General features: G+C 38.9%; 1 protein-coding gene across 1 annotated transcript in view; it reads right to left on the bottom strand.

Annotated features, from left to right (window-relative positions):
• The window catches only part of ubr3 (ubiquitin protein ligase E3 component n-recognin 3), a 44,005-nt gene extending 25,897 nt beyond the window's left edge, over positions 1-18,108 (bottom strand). The window contains exons 1-23 of the mRNA XM_059342744.1: positions 17,625-18,108; positions 15,269-15,408; positions 14,852-15,004; positions 14,475-14,630; positions 13,894-13,934; positions 13,484-13,550; positions 13,273-13,403; positions 12,827-13,055; positions 11,820-11,999; positions 10,898-11,031; positions 9,989-10,075; positions 9,840-9,905; positions 9,659-9,748; positions 9,422-9,550; positions 9,267-9,319; positions 9,045-9,178; positions 8,022-8,107; positions 7,785-7,926; positions 6,594-6,690; positions 5,409-5,550; positions 4,249-4,353; positions 3,989-4,159; positions 966-1,411 (exon numbers count right to left, since the gene is read on the bottom strand). Of these exons, the coding sequence (XP_059198727.1) occupies positions 966-1,411; positions 3,989-4,159; positions 4,249-4,353; positions 5,409-5,550; positions 6,594-6,690; positions 7,785-7,926; positions 8,022-8,107; positions 9,045-9,178; positions 9,267-9,319; positions 9,422-9,550; positions 9,659-9,748; positions 9,840-9,905; positions 9,989-10,075; positions 10,898-11,031; positions 11,820-11,999; positions 12,827-13,055; positions 13,273-13,403; positions 13,484-13,550; positions 13,894-13,934; positions 14,475-14,630; positions 14,852-15,004; positions 15,269-15,408; positions 17,625-18,058 (3,413 nt within the window). The 5' untranslated portion in view covers positions 18,059-18,108. The remainder of the gene's footprint in view (positions 1-965; positions 1,412-3,988; positions 4,160-4,248; positions 4,354-5,408; positions 5,551-6,593; positions 6,691-7,784; positions 7,927-8,021; positions 8,108-9,044; positions 9,179-9,266; positions 9,320-9,421; positions 9,551-9,658; positions 9,749-9,839; positions 9,906-9,988; positions 10,076-10,897; positions 11,032-11,819; positions 12,000-12,826; positions 13,056-13,272; positions 13,404-13,483; positions 13,551-13,893; positions 13,935-14,474; positions 14,631-14,851; positions 15,005-15,268; positions 15,409-17,624) is intronic.
• Between the last annotated feature and the right edge of the window lie 15 nt (positions 18,109-18,123).

The raw sequence follows: 18,123 nt of genomic DNA, 5'->3' as shown, positions 1-18,123 counted from the left end.
TGTCCGATTTCAACAGGGCCTTGTAGTGGAAGTTAGAAAGGTTGATTATTGAACTAATATGGCAGGTTGAGCCCCAGTCTGCAGACGTGCAGGGTGAGAGCTGACTGTAAATTAAGTCCCTAATAAGAGGACATAAACAAATGCTGACAGGAGCGTCACAGCTCAATAATTTTCACTGATGGCTTCAGGGGCGCCGACAACCAGCATGAGGAATGGGTAGCAGCTTCTCACTTCTCGCTGCGACTGGCCGCACTGCTGCCCATCGGTTGCCTTGGAAACAGCACTAGTTTGTGTGAATGGGAGATCTTCTACCTTTACCTCTGTCTGTGGGGTGAAGCCAACCCAAAAAGCAGGTAATTATTAAACGGTTATAGGCCATTCCATCATCATTAGAGGAGGGAAATGGGAAACGCGGACTAGCGGGTGAATGTGAGGTGGGGAGTCAAAACCCACAGAGTTCGACTTGATTTTTCAAAACCAGCCAATGGACCCCAGTTTCACAGTGGGGCAAAGATGGTGTACAGTGTGAATGGCAACACACACACGCTAACTATGTAGATTGTTTTTCTTTCACAATTAAAAAGCTGGTAAAAAGACCAGAGAAAAATTTTGCTGTAAAGAAGCATCATCTGCTGCTGATTTGACCACGTATAAGGGGTAATGTACAGATCAGAATATTTGTTTCTTATCACTCTGCACTTCCCAGATAACATTAGTGTGGTTTCTTATCCAGAGAAGCAAGCCTATGCTTTACTTTCAGTAGTTTTCAGCGTGTCACACAGTTCCCAGAGGGAAAACAACCAATCAGAGCCAAGTAGACTCAAATGCAGCCGTCAGTCATGTCAATAACTCCTTATTGACTGCACTTCACAGCCACTACAAATTCATATGCAAATGAGCTGTGTGAATGTAAATCCATAGTGATGATGAAGAAGAAAAATGGTGTATGATTATGATTATGTTACCTCTCTTCTTTATCCATGGTTTTCTTGTCAGTAGGACTGTTCTTCTTTGGTGGCACAGGAGGACAGACCTTTCCACAAATGTCCTGGACGCTACGCTTGATTTGGCAGCTGCGCGTGGCTGCCTTGGTGAGGATTCGCTCAATGGCCGTAATGCCGTCTCCATGAGTGTGACGGCTCGTGTCCATGTCCTCCAGCCAGGATGCCGACAGAGAGTTCTGCTTGGACGACAACTTCTGATGGAGCTTGATGAGGAGGGACAGCATGCTCTCCCGGATCTCCAGGATCTCTGTCACCAGCTGAGGTGGTGTGCCTGGTGGGACCCAGCGAGTGGAGGAGCTCTTGGGCCTGACAACCTGGGCGGCCTCTGTGTTGCTACGGTTGATTATCTCCTGGAACTTCCTCCTCCGCTCTGCTACGAGGCTGAACACCTGAGCTTCACGCAGGTTCTAAATTAAAAAAATAGAATAAAAATGTGTTATTAATCATTTATTTACATCAAAGGGAATAGGGAATATGTCTATGTGACACACCTAACAACATGAGAATTTGTTTTTGTGTGGGTGATCAAACACCCAAGCCTGGCAGCCTAATACCATGCCCTATGGTTGAAGCTAAATGGACACACATACATAAATACATTTGAAAAAAATATGTGTCACACATAGGGGCTCAGTTTGTAGAGCGGGTTGCCCACCGATCAGAGGGTCGGTGGTTCGATCCCTGACCATGGCAGCCTACATGTCGAAGGATCCTTGAGCAAGATCCTGAACCCCAAATTGCTCCTGATGCAGGTTCATTGGTGTGAGAATGAATTCCCAATGGTGGCAGGTGGCACCATTTAGGGTAGCCTCTGCCACCAGTATGAATGTGTGGGTGAATGGGTGAATGAGCGCAGTCTGTAGTGTAAAGCGCTTTGAGTGGTCGCAAAGCGGCTAGAAAAGTGCTGTATAAGTGCAGGTCCATTTACCATTTATCATTACATACAAATTATTTCACAGCACACAGCATGTCAAGTATCAATCCCACATCATAACAGCAAGATATGAAAACAGATAAAGAAAATTCCTCTGATCAACATCCCTTCATTCCACCTGCATCTAGGTGCTTTGGTAGGGCAGACAGTTCACACAAATGCAATTTTCTAAAATGACATCACTAGTAGTCTGATGGACTTTGATGGATTGGAGGGGTGGCTCATTACCACAGTCAGACAAGCACAATACACATAAAAGTCCATTAAAAAATTTCAGCTGACGTTTCATGAATACCTTTGCTGATCCCTCAGAACAACCTTATTCTTCTGGAAAATTCAAATCATCCTGATGGGCACACAAGCCTTCTGAAGGATAGCCATGACCTGACCTGACAAAAAGGGCCTGAGCTCCACTGTTAAATAAACATATATAATACAGCCCAGTCAAGGCAACATCAATCATACTGACATGCGGTTAAAAAGCATTTACCCAAACCTGCATTTCACATGTAATTAGTTTCAGCAGTCAAGAGGGAGGGAAACTGCTGAAGCGCAGCATTATACACACACACACACACACAACAAAACACACCAACGCAAATCTCCTTTGAAAAGCACTCAACAAACGTGCAAAGATAGCCTTTCATAATTAAGATAAAAGTCGACAAACACAGCTGCTAGTGGCATCAAAGCCATCAACCTTTTATAGAAGTGGATGTGTATAGATACCTCTCTCCAATTCCCTGAAAGACGCCGGGAATTCTGTGAAGCAAGTACAGCAAAACGAACAACAACAATAATAGGGATGATATGAAAGATGAAGGTAACAAACAAACAATGAAAAATGTTCAACTATATGCAGCTTAAAGCAGAGCAAAAAGAAAATGCGACAAAACAAGATTGTTTTTGTTGGTGTAGCATGCAAAGCATTATAACGACCATGGAAAAGTCAGAGGAGCACCAAGGTCACTAGGATGTATGCAATAAGGACCAAGAATGTCTGAACCAAAGGTGATGGGAATCCATCTGATAGTTATTGGAATAAATGATACTGGATTAGAAATATGTTCTTAGGGCATGTAACCCCAAAGTCTGTCAACAATTGCCGTCAAGTCTGATAAGTGAATTTCCTCATAATCTGAAGGGAAAAATTCTGTTTACAATACTAAGTTGAGGACTATTTAGTGCAGAGTAACACATTGTTTATCTTGTTACAGAGCTGCCTGGGGAGCCATCTTAGTAAAAAAACGTTTTGTTTCAAACTGTCAAATGAACATTCATGATATCTAAAGAAAACTTAAGAATGATGCACACTTGGATGAAGCATTGAGAAACAAAATGATTGACAGCGTCCAACTGAAAAACAAAAACAAAAACAAGACCTAAACAAATCTAACATAAAATAATGAAATTGGTTTGCTTTGGTTGCTGTCCGCCATTGTCTGTTATGAACGTTATTATCACCACCACATTGCATTGTGGGATATTTATGCAGGCGTAGTGTCTAGTGTTTGCATACTGAAATATCTCACTGAAAATAGTTAGCAATTTGTATTCGTTTCTCACTACAGTTTTGGACATACTTAAAACATCTTTCTGTTTTAGCAAACTAAATAGCATGTACTCATGGAACATTAACATATGAACCAGGCCAGATGAGCACTGTGCTGGATCATCGACCACAGGAGGAGAAAAAGACACCAAAGCAAAGCTGACAGGAACACAGACCTGGCATGCTCTACACTTATCAAGTGTTAATGGCTAACATTTAAGCAGACAATTGCCTACTAACAAAATCCAGAAGATGCAGAGCAACATTGGCATTGGAGTGTGTTTTTTGGCATCCTAATGGAGTGTGTGGACACCGGATAATTTAGAGTCCAATAATCATTGGCCTTTAAGCGTGAATCTCCTAAGAAAAATATCTGGTTCTTGAGCATTTACAGGCTTTCTTCCCCAGCCACTGGTTTAATTCAGTCAGAAAGCATACAGTCGATAACAAACTGGCAGTCAGTGTTCAGCTCAGCCTGCAGGTAGAACTACCTTTTACCTGGCCATAAGAAGAGGCTTCAGTGCTGGTGCTGGGAGGGGCCTCTCTCTTCACTTCAGGAGCTGTCTCAGGGACGCGGACCCTGACAAAGTTGATGACGTGGTGCAGATTGGAGAGGAGGTTTGTGCCAGGGAACCAGCTGTCATGGCAGTGCTCCTCAATGCAAGGCTCCTGAAAGCAGAAGATCCTGTGAGACTCTGGTGGACAACAGAAGTCTTGGCAGTGAGGAGCACGTTGTAAATCAAACACTCATATCTCACCTCATCCTGCTTGTTGTCTTGAACTTGGTTGTCCAAGCCAAGCTCGATCAGGTACAGCACCATGCACAACACATGCTCCGACATGTTCTGATGATCCATCCATATCTAAAACATATCAGACCATTAGTTTCCTGCAATTTATTCATGCATTTCATTTTTATTTACTAGTCAGATTATCTTTTTTTCTAAAATAATCTAATAGTTGTTTGGTCTGTAAAATCCCATAAAATTGTAGATCTTAAAGCCCTAGATCAGTATATACCAAACATGTTTTGCTTTAACATTAAATATGGAACCAGCAACGCTTCTAAACATACAATATATAACTAAATAGTGCAGACATGCAAAATCAAATTTCAAATAAAAAACACATCAATGTCATTAATTTATTAAATAAAAATTAAATAAAAATCGTATGCCTCTTTTCTATTTGCATCCTTCTGATTTAAATATCAAAATAAAGTTTTTCAACAGGTTAATACATTTAAAAATAAAATAATAATAAATCTAGTATTAGCGGTAAATGCGCCGTATAATACCGGCGGGTCAGCTTTTATAGTACAATAATAATATAATAATTTGGTATTGCCTCGCGGGCCAAATTTGGCCCGCAGGCCAGAGTTTGACACCCCTGCCCTAGATGAAGTCCTCATTTTGTCCACGTCCAAGACAGTTTACTGTTATAGAATAAAGAAACCAAAACATATTCACATTTAAGAAGCTGTAATCAGAGAATGTTTTACTTTTTTACCCCCTTAAAATTACTCGATTATAAAACTAAAACTGAATTTAATAACAACTAAAAGCTCCAATGGTATATACCGAAGAACGCACAAATATTATCCCCCTCACTACTGATGCCAACTATGCTGCTGTTGTTACAGTTTGCTGCTGCCTACCTATCAGTGCTTTTTGTTTCTACATTATGGCTCATTTGTACTCTGAGATCTGTTCATTTATGGCTACACCTTCCATTTTTAACAGTCCTGTACTGTACCAATATCTTGTAACATGTCACCATCAAGTATTTGCCAAGTCATACTACATCTGCAGCAATTAAATATGGCAAACAGAAGCACTTCTAATTTAGCTTGAGGAGTAAATTGAGTTGCAAGGGCAGCACTGTATTATACGGCATGAACAGTTGTTAAAAAGCTCACCTTGTAAAGGAGAGTGAATATCACAATGTGCAGAGTCTTGCAGTGCAACAGCTTGATTAGTCCTTTGTAACATGGATGCAGAGGAGTCCTCTCCTTGTAGGGTGGCCATGGGTTGCCGGTGTGCATTCCAGATTGTTTTAAACTAGATGAAATCATCATCAACAAAAAAATATCAGTCAGTAACACACAAAAGACAGTAATTTCCACACCCAAAAGGGAATGAGATAACTTAAATGCGACAGAGTGGATGAATTTCAACGTAAAACAAAATGATGAGAGAAATAAATGTTTGATCAAGTGACACCTCACATTGTTCAGAGTAATTCACTGTACAAAAGGTTTTAGTGTATGCAACAGAGCAGCCGACGGGGAGCACAGTCGCTCACTCTATTAGTGATGATGGGATCATTGTTATATAAAACCAGGGCCGGCCTGACAGGCAATCCATCATATTCAAACAGTGTGAATGAGCAACATGAGGCTGGTATCACACTCTGAAGGTGGCAATGGCAGCTTCAATATGCTTCAAGGAGAAATATGCCTTTTCATCAGGTTTTGAACACTAAAATCTGGTCTAGAAAAATGTATAGTGTATGTGAAAGAAGTACAATTAACTACATCAGTGAAATATCCATACTTTCAAGCTAAACCAAAGAAGACCCAAACTCCCATTATAAAACATAGTATCTTATCTTCCTAACTACTATTTCAGACACACCCTTTAGTTATAATTAGCATCTTCACACGTTCCAGCAAACCTAAAGAAAATTAACCCCAAGCTATCTCCTTTACCTCCATGCGCAGGTTTCTCTTTGGAGATGTCTGTACCACAATCAAACAAGAAAGATTTCCTCAATTCCATTACGATTTAGACTGAAATATTGATTTTTCTCGACAGCTATCTAATTGGAACTGACTTGAGCACCCAGCAGACCTGACCTTTCTTATCATGTGCCTTCATAGGCAGGTGAGAGTGGTGACCCTACGACACTGAGCAGAGCATGATGCAGGTTGGCTATGTCTGTCTGAACATGAATACTCTGGCAAAATAATCTATTTTTGTACTGTCAAGAATAATGCGAAGAATGTGTCATATACAGTGATAGAAATGTTTTCATGAAAATCATCGTCTAAATCATATCAACAAAACCATCCACTGAAATGAAGGCAAGAGTGTTAACTCACAAGGCTGAGTATCTGTCCATTGCTGACTGGACATCCCGCCGATAGACTGTTCTGAGAACAACCATGATGGGGTCAAACTCCTTCTCCCACACCTCCGCTGGTAGAGAAAAGAGAGAAATGTTTTGTAACCTCTGGTACAAAGTGACATTGATTCTCTTTTTATTTTCACATTCTCTATGAAAGCAGTGTAAGCCTGCCCCCAAGTGGTCTGCTGAGGACTAATGACAAAGCTCTAATGCTCAAGGCTTTGCAGGCCTCATATTCATAATGTTAACTAATTTCTACTGACAAACAGCAATTTAATTTCTTTAGGCAATTAGTACATTTGCGTTTTTTATGCTTTTTAATGACTCATTTCTATGACACTCTGGCTTTTGCATAATTATTTATTGAGAAACTCAGTTTGACAGATCTACTTATTAAATCAACTAATCAGCCAACACATTCATACTACGAATTTACAAATCTACATATGGGTGCAAATAAAGTAATCTGAACCTGAACCTATAAGTAGGCATTGAACATACCTTTGTTTCTATTATGTAGCATACTATATCAATACAATTAAACATGATATATAGCCCAGTCATTTCTGTAATTTTAAATGTCAATCTGTATAATTTTTTTAACAATTGGCAGACTTCCCCTTATTTTTTCTCAATTAGAAAGGCCCAATTTCCAAAATATTGCAGTCCTTGTTACTGCTGACACTACTGTTAGCCAGTGGAGGGCAGCAGACATTTATCCACCTCTAGGAGGTTCATGTAACCAGCAGATATATGGAGTCATATTTGAGTCATAAGTCGTGGTCATTTTCCAGCCATCCACGTGGGTGTCTTTTCAGTTTTCTGCTGACAGTTTACGTCACAGACAGGAAGCTCAGTGGTAGCGGTGGCATCATGTAAACTACAACAACGGCTGTTTCATGACGTTCACGACCACATACGATACAAACCAGTGGGCAGATGCCACAAAAAAAAAAAAAAAAAAAAAAAAAAGGCGTTCTCTGTCTCAGTTCACAAATATTATTGTCTGAGTCCTGTTGCCCTGATACCTGATTCTAACTCATCTAATTAATACAGAATCATTCATCACATCAGCCACTTTGGTGACAGAAAGGTTCCAAACGTGTAACTTGCTAGAATTAGAAGACTGTAAATCATGACTTCATCTTTCCCACAGTCAGCCTACCTTTTGGTGTGTACATGCCCTGCTGCATGGAGCCTCCAGGCTCAAACACCGGTGCTTTGAAGTCAGCCACAGCAGACAGCATCTCCTCAAAACTACAACTTCCTGGAACAATGCCACTCTTTGGGTTGGGATTCTCAGGAATCTAATAAAACACTCTTAAGGAAAAAGACTGTCATGGATGACTGAATATAGTTTCTCTTGAACATATTTGTACTGTATTGTACCATTGAAGGATACGAGGTCTAACAGCGCACTGTGTGTGCGGTCATTCATACACAACTGTGAGACCATCTCAGCCCGAAGGATCTCATCATCGGTCATCCCTGGTAGTGAGAGTGAGAAATACAATGTGAAGACAGACTGACACAAATTATAGTCATACATTAAATACCAATTAGTGTAGACTGTGGGGTTTAAGCCAACAGCGTGCTGTGTCTTTAAGTCCGTTCATGCATAGTGTGTCTGTGACTACAGTTCCTTTAAAATAACCTGTTGGACAGGAGGATTATGAATAAGGGATGGGGCAGAGGCATTATACGAGTATTTTTATCAACACTTATACAAGTAATTTAGTTAACACTGGCATATCATGAAGCAGAGTGTTGGTGTACTTCTGTTTTGGCAAGAATTTTGGGAATTTTGACAACTCAAGCATGAACAAATACTTTGTTTAAATGCAGTTTTAAAGCAACAGTAGGTCTTCATAGGTGTGCTGTACTTGAGAAATGTCACTAAACTGCATTTTTATGTCACACATCCTTTCAAAATTTTGGGCTGCCCCAAGCCTCACAATGTGACAGTGAGCCAGTATGCACAGTATAGACTCAAAAGCTGAAACTGAAGAAGCCAAATAGAATTTATTATTATTATTATTATTATTATTATTATTATGTTAAAACATATTTTATGAAAAATAAGACTATGGTAATGTCTGTTAAGATTCCCACTACCATTACAATCTATTAGCAGCAAGTAATTTGAACAAACAAGTTAGCCTCCATGCTACAGTGACATGATGCAAGCCAGTATATCAAGAGTTGGACTTGCAACTCTATTTGACTTTTTCAACAGCAATTTCATCATTTTGCAACATCTCCCATTGATTCAGCAACAATTCAGTGACTGACCACCCATCTTCTACTTTTGTAAGATGCTTAAACAATGATTTTCTTTAAGGATAGAACAATGGTAATAGTAACTGTAATTTAACAATAGGCTTATTTTTATTATACTGTAAGCAGTTGGCTTATTTTTTCTTACCCAAGTGAACGCGGAGGCTCGTCAGTATGACCAGGAAGGTCAGCGCTCCTTCAAGCATCGGCCTCTCCTGCTCGGAGTCTAACACGGCGTTCTGATGCTGAGACGCCATGGTCAACAGGTCAACCACTTTGAACCTGTGTGGCAGAAGAAAGCGTGTACAGTGCTACTAATCTGTGTTGAATTAAAAATGTACATTTTTGCAATGCATGAGCAAGACCTTACCTCTCAAAAACACTTGAGATGAAGTAGTCGGGGTCTAGTCTTGATGCACAAACCTTTCAAATAAATGAATAAAGAGACAGAAGTTTAAAAAGGAACAAAACATGATATAATGACTGATGTTCAAACAGTAGTAGTGATTCTACAGCAATACAAACCTGGAGCAGATAGATGTCTGGGTCAATCATGGAGTTGCAGAAGTGTGACTGTACGTAGGTCATAGCCTGTCCCTTGATCTGCAGGCCATTCCTCACCCACATGTTGCTGTGGATCTCTGACAGGCATGCCTGCAGCCACACAGGACAGAGTTTTAAGTATCATGTGGCTACAGCCTTGTTGGGGATGTATACATGAATGCAAACCACAGATCCGTTTATGAGCCTCTAGTGTTGTACCTGGATTTGTAGTGGGTGAACCATGATCTTCATCAGCATCTCTTGGTCAGGCAGGAGGCTGTCCAGGTCCAGGCCTTGACACTTCACAGCCTGAGAATTTTTCAAGCGCACAGTTAGCTTTTAAAACACACAAGAATATGCTGAAGAGTCATATTGTGAGAGGTGATAGCCTCCGACATACCTTGCTGAGGAACATGGCATAGTAGCGGTGCAGTGGCAGGTGAAATGTCACTTGATTTGGAGCAGGCTAAAAAAAGAGATAAGAGCCATGAGAAACAGGGAAAGAGACAGCTTGATTGTTAACACAGTGATGTGGCTTTTAATATTTACCTCGTCAATGAAGCCAATGGCATCAAACCAGATCTGCAGCGTCTCCAAACAGTAGCGTACCACAGTTTTGGTATATTCCTGTGTCTCCTGTTAACACACAATTTTACATGTTAAAAAATTCAAATGTAGTTTTACAGTAAGTGCATACAGTACAGGATGCTTGAGATGCATGTTCCATTAATCATTCAAGATCATCGAGAGTGCAGACATACAGGAAATATGTGTAAGAGTGGTCTGAGGGCCCTTTCAAAGCTGAAATCAGATTTGTCAGTTTGCCCCAAACAAAAAGTACAGTTGGAAACCTCCCCTGGACTATGGTACGGATCAATCAGCCGAACCTTGGTCTGATGAAAAGAGGTGGTCTCGGCATGGATTTAACTTAACCATGGCTTAGCAGAACAATTATAAGAAGTTCTAGCAAACCATCGTAATATAAGACCAGCTTAACGTGTAGCAAGTGTGGTCAAGAGGAGAGAGACTAGCAGTGGTAGATGAAAAAATAAATTAGCAATACAGCTGTCAAGTGGTAGTAAATAAATTAACAGTGCAGGTTTCAGTTTGTAAATACTGCAGGTCCTCATGACCTGGGTAAAGTTCCTGTGTCCTGCTCCTAAACCGCTGGATAAGGTGAGGGGAATTTGCCCATTTGGAAAAAAAATATAGTTATTTTCTAAGAGGATGAAAGAACCAATCTAAAATCCAATAAGTTGCAATTACAGGGAGGACAAGCTCATGCAGGTGATGATGACAGGGCATAGGCATGTCATGTACAGATCTTAGTGGACTTGTATAATTGCAAAGTGAAACCAAAACTAACTGGGTCAAATGTGACAAAAATGCGTAGGTTGGTTTTGGACTTTGGTTCAGACTTTTAGGTGTGAAAAAGCCCTTTGTGTAGACAGAACTTACTTTGACTTTGCAGTGTGTTAAGAGGCCCCACATTGGTTGAGCACAAGCTTCCAGCTCTGCTGCAAATGCTGCATAGTATGTCTGAGACTCAAATTCCACATGTTCATTCAACTCCCGCTTATTCAGGTTCATACCTATCACAGCAGGAAACGGTTTAAAAGGTTAGACAGCCACCACATGATTCATGACTTACTCCTTATATGAGTAATCCATTAAAAAGAAAAAAGAAAAAATACAGAGGGCCTTGTGTTTAGACATTTTGTTTCAGTGTAGACCTCTTTACCCCTAAATATATGTATTTTTTGATCATGCATTCATTAAAATATCCATATTGGCAAATACATTTCTATTCTCAGAAATTAAACATGTCTCTATTAACCTTTATTAACTTCAAGAATTTAAAGCAGGAGCAGTGCAGCAGACATGCATACAACGTAATAGTGACACTGTGCACATAAAGTCAGCAAGAGGATACTCCAGCCCACTGTGCAAGGGTGAGTGTTATTTTTAGGGTCGTGGTAGAGTACACATGGCAAGTGAGCAGCACAAATCCTAACTCAGTGATAGAGTCATACACCCATCAAATCACTGTTTCTATGAGGCATTATCAGCAGAGAACAGGTGAGGTCTGTTTCTGTATGACTAAGCACACTGCTGATATATAAAGTCCAACTGAAATTCTACATGAGCAGGAGCAAACATTTATATCGAGTGTTGTGTCATGGAATTGATGCTATGGGCTTCAAGAGTAAAACCTGCATCATGACCTTTTATCTCAATGAAAGATATACAGTGGAGTATCTCTGCTAGATACTTAGTCCACATTCTAAGTATCCATTCATTATGGAAATGTTTGCCAAAATTGATGCATGGGCAACAAATTTCTTTGAATATACCATATACATATCTTACTATGACTTACCTTGGAAAAATGACACGAAGCTCATCCACAGCATTAACAATGAATGGTCCTCCAGGAACTTTTTCGCTACACTTTGGTGTGAGAGGATGTTAATAAAATCACTAACTAATGGCCAGTAGGTGTTGTTCTTCAACAGTGCCTCACTGCAGTTAACCACAACATGGCGACTGTTCTCTTCATCTAAAGGGGAAAAAAAGAAACAAGGAAGCATACAGACATTAAGTTAATGGCACCTTGGGTCACTTTGTCCGTTTCATTTCATTTTTTAAATGACTAAATACAAATACTTAAAGAAAGACAAAATACCTGTGAGTTACATAACTAAAGACCTGGCTACCATACAGGGTAACAATATTGTCTGCAGTTTAAAAGACAGGGTTGCACTCAAAAATTTCAAATGATAGCTTATTTCACTCAGAGCCTGTACAGTGAGAAAGGCCAGAGGGATGAAACATCTGTGCATGTTTTTTTTCTTGCAGAGATGATTAAAAATAAAAAGTGAAATTAACAGCTGCAGTTTGCCCGTTTGACAGCAGCCCAGTTTTTCCTTCTTTTAACATTTCACTGGACGTCATTTTGTTCTACTAAAAATGAGACTGCAGTCTTTATGGATATAAAGTTAATGTCAAGCCATTAACACAAACATAATGACCTCCTGTATGATGTAATCCATGCCTCTTGGCCCAATCCGTAGCACTGGATCTTTTGAGTAACCTCATACAATTTGACATTTGACATTAAGGCTCCATCTTTGAAAGTGAATTTCAGTTTGGTCAAGCAACAGTTTCCCCATGCATACAGCCAGAGAAGTTAATGATCACTGTGCAATATCAGCAATGACTTTCAAAGACTTAGTCAGATGTTCTCATGCTGTTAACATGTGGTGTGATGATTCAGAATGAGGATCATTTCAGCCACCTGCTTCGTTTTTTAGAGAAGTTCTTTGATGTGTGACGAGGTGTGTTTAATTAGAATAATTACACTTCTGACACATTTGGACAACTTACCCTGAAGTTCACTTTTAATAAGGCAACTCTCCATCATGTAGAGGAGGACCGTGACCATGATGTCCAGCAGCTGACACTCCTCCGTCACATGTCGAGCCAGCTCCTCGTTGCTGAACAGCTGCACACTAATATGTACAATGCGGTTGGACATGGTATCTGACTCGTGGCTTTTCATCAGTGTTTTCATGATGAATGCATAATGTTGAACAAATGTTTTTGTAAAAGTGATCTGCCAGAAAAGAAAAGAAAAGCCCATTAAGGTTTACTGTTATGATGCTGTCGCTTTTAAAAGAAGATCCCATTTGTTTTCAAAATCTAATATACATGACAAGCAACCTTTCAGTTACCCAGGAGTCTATGCTATGACGTGCAGGAAATTATATTACAACAAAAGGCCAGACATGCATCTTAGAGAATTGCATTCTTGCAAATGAGAGAAAAATTACCTTGTAATCTTGATCTGGCAACATGTTTAGTAGGAAGGTGACCATCTTCTGAGGAAACTCATACTTTATTGTCCAAAAAAGCAACTCCTCTAGGAAGCATTTATGCTTCAAAGATTCAATAATACACGGGTCTGAGGGCAGAAAGGGCAAATTATAAGATGGCAGTTTCATGAGGCATATACTTGTGCACTATATTTTTTTTTACATCTACCTTTGGTACTGCTGCTTAGCTTAACCCTCTTCCTCTGACCAACAGACTGCCCTCCATCTTGGTCCTCCTGAGAGGAAAACAACGACACAAATTTCAACCAACAGGTTTACAAAATGTTCAACAGTAACAATAGTTACCAGGCCTAAAACTTGAAACAGACTTATCAATTACTAAAATGGTTGCAGGTTTTTTTTTTCAATATTTCTGGTTAATTATTTATCCATGCAATCAAAAAGTTCCAAATTATTTTGTGATTGGTTGTGATTTCAGACAAGTAGGCTCTGGTTACTTGTGATGAGTATTATTTAAAAAACTGAATTATTCACACATTAATAAAAATGCCAGAATCATTTGGATCCTAAACTAGACTTTACTTGATAATTATTATTCTGTTTGATACTGGTATATACCTCTTTATTTGACTCATCTGGGCTCCCGGGTGCGGTGGTTCCTTAGAAAACCGGAGAAAAGAACATTTAGCCACAAGCAGCCATCAGCAGCATTTTAAGCCCCTAGACAAACACACCCGAGATTAGCACAATTTGTAAAACTGAGATTTTGTTCAAACATGCATATTCAACATGGGTTAAAACAAACAGTGGCACACTTTCTAATACCCTCAAAATCATACATGCAAAGTTCCATTTCTCTAGAAATACATGCCGAGAGCTGTTTGGTGACTCATTTTATTATGTTAACCTCAAGACATGACACACCAATATTATCTGGAATAGCCATAATGGCAGTTCAAGTAATCAGTTTGTAAAAAGTATTGTGGTTTCTGCAAGTTTTGCAGGATTGTGGTGCTAAGGAATAAAGTGTGAAAGAAAGGTCCTGACAGAAACGTATGATTTCAGGCACCTGCGGGGCTCCAAATAATTGATGGAAATTATCAAGAATTTCAAAACAGTTTCCATGCTAAGCTTCTAGATCTGACAGATTATTAGTGAAAATGTATTTTATGTAGTGAACGGTATAATAATTATCGTACCTAGTAGGACCATTGCTCCTGCACCTCCTTCAGCACCAACAGTGATATCGGCATTAGCACCTTGGGCTTTCTCCTCCACTGACACCAGACCTGAATTCTTCAACGCTGACAAATACTTGTCATAGTTCTTCTTAGCATACAAATTCTCCTCTTGGCCTGCAACAGTGAAGAAAAACTGATACTGAAACTTCATGTCAAAATAAATCTAAAAGGGAAAGAAAACGTTATCACCAACTAATGTGCAGTATTTGAATTAAAGGAGACCTGGGTTAGGTATTCTGTTTTTATTTCAAGTTTTGAAAATTAGGGATATCAAAATAAAGAAACAAGACAATAACATTAAAATTGTGCCTCTATTGTAGAGTTGACGTATTTACCCATGCTCAACTCCTTGAATGCTTGCTGATTGGTCAAGATCTTTGTCAGTACAGTCCTCATTGCGCCTCCCATCTTCGTGAGCTCCTCCAGGAAGGAGATCTGAGGTTCCAGCTGCTGCAGGACTTTCTGTAGATCTCTCTCAGTTGAGGTGTCTGGTAAAGCAAGATAAGAAATATAAGCATCACACTATGTGCTCCTTAAACATGATTACACAGCTTGCACAGCACATACTGTTTTGCAAATGATATGCGGCAATAGACCCACATCATGTATAACATTTCCAAATGACAGAATATGAAATATTGTTAATACTAGGTACACTTCTACATTTAAAGAAATTCAAAGTTAAAAGTCAAAGTTAAAATACATTTTTATATCTTTATAAAGAGAAGAGAGTATTCAAGATTAGTTTTTACCTGCTTCTATGTATCCATCTCTCAGATACTGTATGATACACAGGATAAAGCGAGGAAGAACCATCTCAGACATCAAGAGAAGGTCTCGAGGTATTGAGGGGATGTTCTCCCCCGTTCTTAACCGATGCCGTCTGCAAAACCTGTCAGACAAAAAACAATGTTGATGTTGCAGACAGATAAAGATTAAAACACCTATTTCTCCCTGTCATTAATCTATTTTTGTTTGAATTCTTAGGCAGCTTAAATCCTTATAATAGGTAACACCTGAACTGAGTATTATTCCAGTAGAGGCTCCATAATCGTCTTGCCAAACCCGGAAGGTTGGGCTTAAATATAGGTTTATTTTTAGTTTGTGTTTGTTTTTAAAGACGTAATACCTGTGATTACAGCAAGGTGTAGGGTTGGATATTGGGTTGGGTTGAAATTCGATGTTGGTTGGCATTCGGTGAGCACTACAGAAAATAATTCTTTTTTGCCCATACACATAGTGTGATCCATAGCAACACACAAACTATTACATCTCTGGCTCATATTGCTCCACACACATAATCTGATGTTCCAGTATTTTGTTACTCATGACACCAAAGTCAAAACACTGAGTCATAATGGGTGTATAGGTTTTAACTCAGTCATTCAATATTTTTATCTCAACTATGACTATACTTTGTGGTTTTTAAAGAGGAAAACTACCATCAAGAATAATAAACTCATCAAGAATAACAATCCTTCAATACTTTTCCAATTCCACATATTTAAAACAATACAATATTCAGATTCAATAGTCTCAAAAGTACTCACGCTACAAAAAAAACAAACATTTAAATTAACCCAAGGCTGCAAAGATGAAACAATTGGGAATAAACTCAATTGTTGGTTTGGTTTGTGTTCAGTGTCTTTTTCTGCACCAGCACTGTGTGAAGGTTCATTTTAAAAAAGGGAACATTATGCTATTTTATGTGACTCTGATTTTTTTCCCTCTTTGGAGTGGTTTCATAAGATGTATCAAATATTGTTTTTTTTTTCACTAGAATTTTATTGAAGTTTAAAATTGGGATATTGTGAACCTTAGCTATGTTGTCGCGAAAATTTAGTCTTTAACAGTAGTAGCAGAGAACAAGTTTATATCACAATAACCAAACTCAAACCATATCTATGCTGTCATATATCAGAAATATATAACGTTAGATTCAACAACATCCAGCTACGGCTGCTGGTATAACAATTAATGATGTGGTTACCATAACAAGAATAAATAGAAAATTATACTATTTTATGTGGCTCGGATATTTTTTTTCCTTTTGCCGTAGAATCATTAGAGATATCAAATATCATATTTTGTACTTCAATTGTATCGAAGATTAAAATTCTGGTACCATAACATGGTTAGCTGTGTTGTCACGATACCAGCATTTTACATTTCGATATTCAGCCTTTAACCCTCTGGAGTCCATCTATTTATTGAAAATACACTGAGCATGTTTTATTTACAGTAATAACTTTATTTATATATCATATGTAGACAAGCTGAGGAAGCCAGTTGAAAGTGGAATCATAGGGGCTTTCACACAGTGTGCCATTTATGTTTCTAGACCATTTTTAAAATGTGAATTTTCTTTGTACTAAAATATTGCTATTTTTAATTTACATGCAAATAGACATGTTGGTGTTTTTATAGTTATTTATTTATTTCATTATTTTCTTCTATTGACTTGTAATTTTTTTTTTTTTTTTTAAAGAAAAATCTGACTGATAGCCAAGTTTGTGTCGAGAAAAAAGAGCCATACATGTGATGTAAGGACAGACTGAAAGATGCTAAACAGAGACAGAAATTAATGCATAGAAAGTTGACAAATTTGAACCAAAATCTCCTGGACATCAGAGGTTTAACGGGAGTAAAATAGGAAACGTTTATATTTATATATTTTTTATTTATTATTATTATTATTATTATATTATAATTATTATAATATTATTATTATTATTATTATAATATTAATTATATTAATTATATTATTATTATTATTATTTATTTATTTATATATTTTTATTTTTATAAATATATATTTATTATATATCAGCAATATTTAGATATACAACAACATCCAGCTGCGGCTGCCGATGTAAGAATTATTGTTATGGTTAGCAGGGCAGAGCTATTAATAAATGACAGGAGCATCGTAATATTGAAACTGTTGCTGCCGGGCTGTAATTTGTAAGCATGTCTCCTATATAATTATTTTTAATGGGCTCCATTCAGCATGATGTTTTATAAGCTAAGTTAACTACCTGTCCACCAAGACCTGTCAGAACCGTTAGTTAGCCTAGCCAGCTTAGCTAGCAGCTCGCTTGGACTTACCCAGTCTCTCGCATGACATTACTGTCTCCACAGTCACAGGCCCCGCCAGCCTGGCTCCTGAACATGTTGAAATCATGGCCCGTGTGGTCTCCGTTATTGAAACACTCAGCACACAGGGACATGCACGGTGAAATGCCACAGGTCCGGCATCGATATGCCACGAAATTAGCCGTCCAGACCAAGCCGCACAGAGTGGCGTTGTCATAGGACCGGACCGTGTTGCAGAACTCCTCGAAGCCTTCACCTCCTGCAATCAGACATTTACACCAGTCCAGAGCCTCGGAGTCCGCCGCTGGTTTCTCGGGATTTAGCACCGCGTCGAGCAGCTCCTGAAGCTGTCGCACCCCGGAGCTATTGTCAGTCCGATTTAAGTCTGCCTTCAAGTGGGCGGCAGTGGCTTTCTTGTCCCGGCGCAGCAGCGACGCCGCCATCATGCACTCTGGCTTGTTGTCCACAAATTTATTTTTGTTGTCTTGCTGCCATGTTCTCGGGATTTCTC

The sequence above is a fragment of the Centropristis striata genome, chromosome 10 (genome assembly GCF_030273125.1).
Source record: "Centropristis striata isolate RG_2023a ecotype Rhode Island chromosome 10, C.striata_1.0, whole genome shotgun sequence".
NCBI lineage: Eukaryota > Metazoa > Chordata > Actinopteri > Perciformes > Serranidae > Centropristis > Centropristis striata.
The sequence above is the reverse complement of the archived record's forward strand: the minus strand, read 5'-3'. Positions and strand labels throughout refer to the sequence as shown.